Raw genomic sequence first — 10385 nt, 5'->3', positions numbered from 1 at the left:
TGCTTCCAGGGATGGGGCTGCAGGATGTGGTCCCTTATGCCAGTGTGGCACAGGGTAGGGGAAGAGCTGCAGCTCAGTGCTAACAAAAACACCCTGACTCTGGAAGCAGGATTTCAGGGAGCCTGAGCAATGGGATTTCAGGATGCCTGAGCTGGGATATCTCCTCAGGCACAGCCAGTTTTGAAAGTCAGAGCGAAGCAGGAACAAATGTTCTGCTCTCAAGCTGTGAAGGGTCACCTTTCCCTCCTGGGGATGTTCTCAGGCTTCACAGTTTTTTAATTACAAAGGGAAAACAAGCTCACCCAGGGTGCTCAGAGCAAACAGGAGAGAGAAATCAGCTGCCAGCTTCCAAATGCTTAAAACACAGAAGTGGGGAGACGCTCCCATTGTTCCCATTCCTGTGCTTGCAGGGAGCTCAGTGTGAAGGCACTTGTGTTTCACAGAATCATGGAATGGCTTGGGTTGGAAGGGACCTTGAAGTCCATCTTGTTCCAACCCCTTCCATGGACAGGGACACCTTCCAGTAGACCACATGCAGCTGGATTTCCAGCTGCAGCAGTGGTTAAACACACTGTCAGTGTGGCAGGGTTGGAAACAGGATTCTTTGGGAAACCCAGAAGGAAATTTAGCTTTAGCTTCACTGTTGCTAAATTAAAGCTTCTTCCCCTTCCCTTGTCCCCCCCCCCCATCCTTCCAAAGACAGATGGGCATGGAGGTACATCCCTGTCTTAGGAATAAAAAATGATTCCTGAAGAAAAACAAAGCCCCCCAGCCCTCTTGTGAGGGAGGGAGAAAATAACAGGGTGAATGAGTCGACACAAATATTAGCATTTCAGAGAGAGCTGCTGGATGGAGATTGTTCACCACCAGGCAGGCTTTAATAGGAGTGATAAGGTTTGCTTTTGTTCTGGGGCTCTTACTCAATCAGCCTGTCTCCTCGAGATTTTTCTATCGGCTCCCTCCATCTCCCAACTTTCATGTGCTGAGTCCCAGCTGCAGCAAATCTTGTTAAGATGGCCTTGTTCAAACACGGGCGCCGGGTTTGTTCCCTAGAGCTGCACCACGGCTGGATGGAGTGCAAGGCTTCAGGAATCAAAGCGCTCCTCGTCCTGTGTATTTTATAATTCATTGCATAGCTAAGTTGTGGAATATATTTTTTTTTTTTCCTCTCTAACAAGCTTGAAGCCTTTTCTTCCATATCTAAAGGAATATTATCCGAGGAGGCATTTGGGGTAGGGGGGTTTTAGAGACCCGCTGCTTCCCGTGTATCCTTTGTCAGTGATGGACCCGCTTCCCTGAGCCTTATTAGTATTGCAGTCTTGCATTTATTTTATATCAGAGCCCTCTGCAAATAAAATTTTCAAAAGCTGCTGCTCTTGCCACCGCGAGTGGCGGAAAATAAAAGATGATGGAGTCCTGGGGGGGTTTCGACAGTCAGGTTAGCAAACACTGAAACAAAGCGTGGCACAGAGCCTTCCCCTAATTGAATCCCTGGCTAATTTGGTCCTCTGTTTAATTTGCCCCCCTGCTCCAGACGTCGGGTGGTTTCTCACTGAAAATAGCCCAAAAACGTGCTTATTTATTTTTTTTTTTTGTTTTGATCCCTGTCTGCGAGCGCTCCCGGATAATTCGGTCCCCGAAGGGCAGGAGCTTGCTGCGGGAAGCTGGAGCCGGGGAATGTTGGAGCCCCTGTAATTAGAGGAGGACTCCAAGGGGTTATTTAGGTCCCGCAGTTGGCACTGGCTGCTCGGCACAGGCTGGGACCTGCCCCACTGTCTCTGGGATCGGCTGCTTGTGTCGGCCCCCAAGAGAGACGTTTGCCTCCAAACCTGCCCAATTTTTTTATTTTTTTCCCACTTGCCAGGTTGTCCTTACTCTTTTAACGGAGCTGAAATTTAAATCCACAGAAAGCGGCGGCGGCGGCTGCCCAGGTGTCTGAGGGATCTGGAGACTTGAGCTGCCTAAGTGCAACGCTGTCCCTAATTAAACCTGCCCCGGCGCTGCTAATGGAGATTAGTGCAAGGAGGAGAGGCCTAATGGACTTTCCGTCTGAGGCTCTTGGCAAGGTTGAGGGAGCGTTTCCCCATCCTGTTAACTTGATCTGGGAATTGGGGAAGGGTGAGGAAGAGGAAGATTCCGCTTAGAGACAGCTTTTTTCCAAACCCATCAGGCCCAACACCACGCTGAGGGCAGTGGTCCTGGGAATGTGCAGCCGTTGGTGCTTTCCCAGTGGGAATGGTGGTGGCAATTCCAACCAAACCAGCCCTGGGAGCTTGATCTGAGAAAAAAAAAAATCATGTTATCCACGTGTGGTGTGCTTGAATTTTGCAGATTCCTCCCCGGAAGCACAGCCCAAGTACATCAAAGGTGGCAAACGCTACGGCCGGCGTTCCCTGCCGGAGTTCCAGGAGTCCGTGGAGGACTTTGCTGAGGTGACGGTCATCGAGCCTCTGAGCGAGGAGGCACATCCCACACACATCCCCTCCAGCGAGCAGGTGAGCAGGGAAGTGGGATGAGCGTTGGGAGTGGGCTTGTCACCCCCAGGCATCGCCGCTCCCCACGTCCAAAGGGGGTTCGGGTGTCCTTGGAGCCTTCCCAGCAAAGGCATCGATCAGCCATGCCAGGCAGCACCTCCCTTGCTCCAGCCCCAGATTCCCATCTGCGTGGCTGCCGTGGGAAGTCGGGAAGGAGCCAGGGGTGATGTGCTCCGGGTGCTGGTGGTGACGTGCTCCATGTGCCGGCACCGCTGGCCTCGCCGCTCTCCTGGCTCCCGAGCGGGCCAGCAATTAGGGAAGGGCTGTCCCGCTGCCTCCGTGGCTAACGAAGTGTGGGCTGGGAGCACACGGAGCACGTCCGCATCCATTAGCTCAGCTGCCAAAATCCACCCGTGGCTCTGGAGGTCTCTGGCGGAGGGAATGGGGGAAAGGGGGTGGTGGGTGGCAGAGCTCCGCAGCCAGGAGCTCTCAGGACTTAGACTTGCTCAAAAATCCAGATTTTTTTTTTTTTTAATTCCTGGTTTTGTGACTGAAATTTGTGGCTTTCTTTGTGCCAGTGCTTTCAATCCCGAAACCTCTTGCTTCCCCCGACAGAAAAGCCAGAGGAGCCGAGTGGTTGGGATTGGTGTGTGTTAGAGTACGGCCACAGCGGCATTTCCCTGGAGCTGGGCTGCTTCCAGCCTGCCCTGGGTTGCCAAGTATTGTTGATTCAGGAGCACAGGGTGGGAGTTTTCCAGTGGGAAGAAGCACTGCTGCGTTCTCCCCTCCTCTATCTCTTGGCTTGACTCGTCAGATGGGGGGTGCTCTGCAGCCACCAACCCTGCATGGGAAAGCAAGGGAGAAATTTCCAGGTTTTCAGTGTTGTTCCCATGCAGCTGAGCTTAAAATTTAAAAAAAAAAAAAAAATACCTCAAAGAAAAGCTTTTCCATCAGACCCAGCTTCTTTTCCCTGCTCTTGGTGACCTTTGCTCACCGCCCGCAGGGATGATCATCCATCTCCTGGTGCTGCCCACATGGGCTGCCCTGACCTTGGAATCGGTGTTAATCCACCCACACCCCCTAGGGAAGCCATGCCCTTGATGGAAGAGGCTACTCTAATCTTACTCCTCGGTTTCAGCTGTCACGGAGGTGTAAGGGTAGTTTATTAACAAGGTCAGTTAATTAACCCAGCTGGTACTGTAACCAGGGGGTGGATCAGTCTCCTGCTGGGAACGCTTGTTGCACCTTTTGGGGTGATGGCATGGTTAATTCTCTTGCAAATTAAACAAAAAAAACCTGGCTAAACTTGTAAAATCCCGACTCTATCAGCATTGCTATCTCACTTCTAAAGCAGATCCTCTTGGTATGCACGGAAACGAGTTGCTGGGAGGTGTCGAGGGGTCCTAGGGAAGTGTTGGAGACTCCTGGTGCGTTGACTCTCTGGGACTTGGCACAGCCACCAGCCTTTTCCCAGTTTTCTGCTGTTGTGTGTACAAACATCGCCGGCGTTCCGCAAGCCTGGCTCCGGCCCGGGCTGTTTGCGGCCTGAGAACTGGGACAGGGTGGCTTAATTGGCGCTTGCTCTCAAGCGGTGCCAATTAAAAGGGCTCAGGCTCTGTCTGAGAGGATTCCTTCCTTCCTTCCTTCCCTCCCTCCCCTCCCCTCGTGGCTGTAAACACGAGGGGAGAGGCTGGAGGGCTGGTCTGTGCGTGGGATCAGCTGCCCAGGGAGGCTCCGTGACCTCCACCCCCGGGGGTTTTTCAGGTGCTTTTGGATAAAGTAATGAGCAGCTGGGTCTGGGTTTGGTGTCGATCCCGCTGTGAGTGGGGCGTGGTGGTGGGATCCTGAGGGTCCCTCTGACCTGCAGGAGTCTGTCCCCATGGATGCTGACCGTGCTGACTCCCAAACCTCACCGTAGAGCATCTGTCACCTCCCCTTTCCCAGCTGTTGGCTCTGCTCTGGGAAAGGTCCCTCCTACTTGCAGGTTCATAGAATCCCAAAATGGTTTGGGTTGGAAGGGACCTTAAAGTCCATCTTATTCCACCTCCTGCTGTGGGCAGGGACACCTTCCACTGGATCAGGTTGCTCCAAGCCCTGTCCAGCCTGACCTTCAGGTTGTAGAAACTACTGTCCCATCCCAGCTCTGTCCTTTCCGTGCCTCGTGGAACCACTCTCTCCCATTTTCTGTGTGTTTTCTTCTGCAAAAGTTGCTTCTAGCATGGCATGGCCTTGGAGCAAAACCTTCTAGGAGGCTCAGGTTGAAACTCCTTGCCTTTGGGTCCTTGATGTGAGGCCCCCAAAGTGGGGTTGTCCTGTCCTATCCACAGGGTTTGTGGATAACACCTCAGGATAGCGCCTGCTTCCCGCAAAAGTGCATTACTGATGTGACTCTGGTGCTTTGGAGCTGGAGGTGCCTGGCAAAATGGGGTGTGGAGATTTGACAGCTTTTTGGGATCTCTGCTCCGGCTGCTCAGCCCAGGGAGCTGATCTCTGGATCTGGGAAGAAGGGGATTTGCCAACGCTGGGGCTCTGGCTCACCTTGCGCCGCGCGAAGCAGAGCGGGCTCGGCGTGCGCTCCTGATCATCATTTTAATTAGCAATATATTCTGGGGGAGAACAAAGGTCTGTCTGGCTGGAGCAGATGGCAGGGGGGGAGAAGAGGTGGCTGCTGCCTTATTCTGGGGAGAGGCCACGGCGAGCAAACGGCACAGGCTGCAGATGCATTGAAAGCCGTGGCCATCTGCTCCTCGGCCCGGCCGAGCACGCGCCTCCCAAATAATAACGCATTCCTGGGATCCCGGCGGCTGCTGGGTGTGACCCGTGGCCAGCTGTAGCACTGCTGGGGCCGGGGGAACAATGCCGGGCCTGACATCGGGATGTTCCGTCCCCCCCACGCCCGGCCCGGCCCCTCTTTGTGCTCCCGCCGGCGGTGGCCGACCCCGAGCCCCCGTCACACAAAGGGACCCCCGAGCCCTCCCTGGCACGGGCAGGGAGGTCACACGAGCGCCCCGGGGTCACTGTTGGGGGGGGGGGTTGCCAGCCTGCAGGCCCCCCCCCTCTGTGTTGCAGCCTCGTCGGGTTGTTGGTGTTTATGGGGTTGTTGTGTGTTGTGGGTTCGTAGAATCCCAGAATGGTTTGGGTTGGAAGGGGTTTGGAGCAACCTGGGCTAGTGGAAGGTGTCCCCACCCACATCACGGGGTTGGGAACGAGATGATCTTTAAGATCCCTTCCAACCCAAACCATTCTGGGATTCTACGAACCCACAACACACAACAACCCCATAAACACCAACAACCCGACGAGGCTGCAACACAGCGAGGTTTATGTCCATAAATGCTTCCAGGGGTGGAAGTGCCACAGCTTCTCTGGTTTGGGGTTCTTGGTTTTGAGGCGTCCTTGAAGTCAAAGGACCTGGTGCTATGAAATATATATATAAATATGTTGCTTGTGCAGAAAGACTTGGACACAGCGGATCTGCCTTCTGAGCATCACTACCAGATTCCCCTCAGTTTCCCCCCCACCACAAGGATAAGTTGCTGCAGGGTGGCACTCAGAGACCCTCTCTCCACACAGTGTTGGCTGTTGCACATGTACAGGCACTCAAGGGCTGGGATGGTGTCAGCTCGTGCAGGTTTTAGGCTGTTTTCTGTCTTTGCAGATGGTAATTACATAAAATCATGGAATGGCTTGGGTTGGAAGGGACCTTAAAGATCATCCATTTCCACCCCCCTGCCATGGGTGGGGACACCTTCCACTATCCCAGGTTGCTCCAAACCCTGTCCAACCTGGCCTGGAACACTTCCAGGGGTGGGATTTGGCGGTACCTGCTTTTGGTCTCTGGTGGGACCTTGTGGTGCTGTGGCAGCGAACAACCCTTGCCTGGTCCGGCAGCTGAAACGGGAACAAGCAACGGAGCTAAAAAAAGTCCAGTGACCTAATCCAGTTTCCATGGTAACGTTGTAGATTAATGGCTTTTAGCTGTAATCTGAATGAGACGTATTGAACTTTTTCTGTGATGATTTAGAGCCTCTTTATGTCCTGGGTGACTTTGCCTCCAAATCCATCAGTCACGTGCGGGCAGAAGTATCCACTTGTTGTAGCGGTGGAGGAGCAACATCTGCCGAGGCTGCTGCTAAACCAGGAGTTCGTGTGGCGTGGGAGTAAATACCCTTGGCTGGTACAAGGGTGGTAGGGATGAGACAACGTGTAGTACATGAGGGAATCAGCTTAAATCCTGTACTTCTGCCCTGCTCCCGGTGCTGCCTGAGCTGATGGGGTGTTTCCAGAGGGAATGAGGGTGTTTCCAGAGGGCTTAAGATCACCAAAGAGTGGTTTTTTGGTTTTGTTTTTTTTTCTTCAGGTTTGTTGACAGCACGGGTCTGTCTCCTGACCTAGAGCTGCAGTTAGTGGAGGAGGTTTGGAGTGGGCTTGGCTAAATGTGGGCCAAAACAGGGAAAAACAGAGTGCTGGAAGGAGAGGATAACCCAGCTAGCAGCTCTATGATCTTTCCTGCATCCCATCACCTCGACTATCAACACCTCTAAGACGAGCAGCATGATTTTCTTGGAGGGTGAACCCCTCCCTCTCTCCCATCCCCCTGCCAGGCTCTGATCTGTCACCTCTCCTGGGTCATTTTGCAGGGCTTTGGGTGTCTCTTGCTGCAACTGTAGTTTCTCCCCACCGGAGAACAAGGCAGGATCAAAGAGCCCGTGGATTGCCAGCCCAGCCCGCAGGGAGCTGGGAGATGAAAGCCCGGCGGCGTTGCTGGAGCCCTGCAGCTCCTTCAGTGCTGATCTCTGAGTCTCTTTTCCGAGGGGTGATGTCTTGCAATAGTAATAACTCAGGACCCTTTTGTTTTCTCCCCAGCGCTGGAAGACGCGAGACAGCGAGGAGTACGAGGCCGAGGGTAAGAGCAAAGAGCAGCACTTGGATGTGGCTTGTTCTCCTGACAGCTCTGAAGATGAATCAGGGGAGCACATGGAGAGGGTCTCAGGCCAGCTGGGTGCATGGAGCATCCCAGCCTGGCTGGTGCAGAGCTCAGGGAGGTGCACCTGGGGGTGAAAGCTAAAGCAGGGGCCCTCAGAGGGCACGACCTGTGCCTTCACCTTTCTGTCACCTTCGTCCTGGTGTCCCTGAGCTCAGCACCCCTGTCCTGGTCCCCACTCCTGCCCTGGGGGGTGCTGGCTGTAATGGAGCTCGGCAGGCACTAGGTGTCAGCAGGAACCAGTTGTTAAAGGTTCCCTGGTTGTCATAGGATCATGAAACCGTATAGTTTGGTTTGGAAGGGATCTTAAAGATGTCCAGTTCCACCCCCTGCTGTGGTCAGGGACACCTTCCACTAGACCAGGTTGCTCCAAGCCCTGTCCAGCCCGACCTTGAACAACTTCCAGGGAAGAGCTACCACCTCTCTGTGCCAGTGTTTTACCATCCTCATTGTAAAAACTTTCTTCCTTTTAATTGCTTCGACACCTCTTCTGCATTTCATCTGCTCTCTAACTCCTACCCTATCCAAAGAGACCATGTTTTTTATTCCTAAAGCTGCTTTTCCAGCCCCAGGAGATGGCCTTGCAGCTCCCTTGATCCCCTAACTGCCCAGGGGAGGAGGGGTCCCTTCTCCATCTTTGCCTGGATAGAGAGCTGCCCTTCCCCTGGCTGGCAGCCCACGTGACCATTGGACTCAGCCACATTCCCAAAGATCCTCCTGGCCACCATCCCGGCTCTAGGTCACCCTGAACCTGGTCAGGCACTGGCACAGCTGCCCAGGGCAGTGGTGGAGTCCCCATCCCTGGGGGGAATGAAAATGTGTGGACGTGGCACTCGGGGACATGGGTTAGTGGTGGCCTTGGCAGTGCTGGGGGAACAGTTGAACTTGGTGATCTGAGAGATCTTTTCCAACCTCAACAATTCCATGAGGCTCCCTCCCCTGTGGTGGCACATGTGAGCTGAATGCTGAGCAGAACCTTCTGGTGGACTCGGATGCTGCTGGGATCAGTATCCATACCCCAAAATGCCTGGTGTGCTCTGAGCAGAATGAGCTCAGGCAAATGATCCCATGGGATCAAATGAGCCAGAAAGGAGCTCTGCCCACCGCAGCAGCAGGTCCCCTGTGATGTGCAGACCCCCCAGGTCTTCTGGTGGCCGCCCCAAAAAGCAGAGCAATTTCCCATTTCCAGGACAGCTGCGCTTCTGGAACCCGGACGACCTGAACGCCTCCCCTGGCACCTCCCCCAGCCCAGACTGGATAGAGGAGAAGCTGCAGGAGGTCTGTGAGCACCTGGGGATCACCAGGGATGGCCACCTGAACAGGAAGAAGCTGGTTTCCATCTGTGAGCAGTACGGGTTGCACACGGTGGCTGGGGAGGTGAGTGACCACGTACAGACCCTCACACCACTGCCTGTGTCCTGGGATTTAGTGTGGCTCCCCCAGATCTGTCCTGGTGAACAGGTTGCTACTTAGAAAGGAGTTTCCATCTCTAGCCCATGATTTTTCCAGCAATATTTTTGGTGTCATGCCATCAGATGTGGGTGGCTGCTCTGGGAGGAGGCAGCTGCCAGCCTTACACCGTCGCGTGCGTGTCTTCTCATGCAATTGCAGAGGAAACTGGAATTTAAAAACATTTCCTGGATTCCAAGCATGTCTCCTTAATCCCAGGAATCTTCTAGCTAGACAGTAAACATGGGTTAAATATTCATAGGTGGTTGCTTTTGACTTTGTGGAGACCTCTGGGCTGTTTCTGTCCTGCTGCAAGAGTCCACGAGAAAATGAATTCTTCAGCAAAGAAAGTCTCTTGTCAACTTAGGATTTCGTTTTATTAGAAAAGTCAGACTTTTTGCATCTTAGAACAACATGGCTTGTAATAATTCCCTCCATAAAACATGAGTATGGGCAGGTATTCCTTTGCAGTATCTGCAATGAAATGTTTTCAGGGTATTAAGGCAGAAAATGGAAAAGATATAAACTGTGGGCAAAGAAATAGTGAGGGGCTAATCTGAACATCTCTGGTCCTGCTCTTCAGAAAGCAGCACGCCCTGAAGCATAAAACAAATGTATTATAACCTTGCAGTGTCTTACTGTGGTTTTTTTTGCCTGGTCACTTCAAGCTGCTGAGGGTTTGGCATCTCTCAGTGCGTTGTGCTGAATTCCTGAGGTCACCCTGTCTAGGGAGCAGAATGAAATGAGGCTTTTTTTTTCATGCTGCCTCATTAAATAGAGGTTCCAAGATGGTCATCGAGCTTTTTTTTGTGGTGTCTGTGTCTGCAGTTTTCCATGTGGAGGTTGCTGTACCAGCATTAGGCTGATGTGGTACCTGAGAACTCCTGCTTTGCTCTTTTTAGAGCCTTGGGAATAGGGTGTTTCCTCTGTGCCAGGTTGTCACTGTGGTGGTTTGGTGACAGATGTGATTTCTGTCTCCTTGCAGGTGCTCGAAGAGGTGCTCCACAACCTGGAGCAAGATGGGACCATGAGTGTAGAGGATTTCTTTTATGGCCTGATTAAAAATGGGAAGTCACTGACACCCTCGGCGTCTACTCCGTACCGACAGCTGAAACGGCACCTCTCCATGCAGGTGAGAAACTGAGGTGGATCCTGGGGGGGAAGGAGGGGGAGAAGTCCTGAGCAAATCCCACTTAACCTGTCTCTTCCTCTTGCTCACCATCTGTCCCTGGAGGGGCAGCTGTGAGGGTCCTCCTGCCCCGTGGAGGCGGAAGGTGGTGACAGGGAGCTGCTCCAAAAGCAGATTTCAAGTTCTCTCTCTCTCAGAAAAAATCCTCTTTGGGAGGACTGGGGGGAGATAAAGCAAAAAACACCCTCATGTTAAAGGGGAGGTGGCTCTGGCAACCTGTTAAATGCAGTAAGTAAATGGTGTAGAGTTATAGAATCCTAGAATGGTTTGGGTTGGAAGGGACCTTAAA

General features: G+C 53.0%; 1 protein-coding gene across 1 annotated transcript in view; it reads left to right on the top strand.

Moving 5' to 3' along the window:
• The window catches only part of NIN (ninein), a 54713-nt gene that overhangs the window by 11592 nt on the left and 32736 nt on the right, over positions 1-10385 (top strand). The window contains exons 3-6 of the mRNA XM_029963614.1: positions 2332-2495; positions 7341-7380; positions 8648-8835; positions 9893-10039. Coding sequence (XP_029819474.1) covers positions 2332-2495; positions 7341-7380; positions 8648-8835; positions 9893-10039 — 539 coding nt within the window. The remainder of the gene's footprint in view (positions 1-2331; positions 2496-7340; positions 7381-8647; positions 8836-9892; positions 10040-10385) is intronic.

This window comes from Manacus vitellinus, unplaced genomic scaffold (genome assembly GCF_001715985.3).
Source record: "Manacus vitellinus isolate BGI_N305 unplaced genomic scaffold, ASM171598v3 scaffold_103_pilon, whole genome shotgun sequence".
NCBI lineage: Eukaryota > Metazoa > Chordata > Aves > Passeriformes > Pipridae > Manacus > Manacus vitellinus.
Note: the sequence above shows the minus strand (reverse complement) of the source record. Positions and strands in the feature narration are given on the sequence as shown.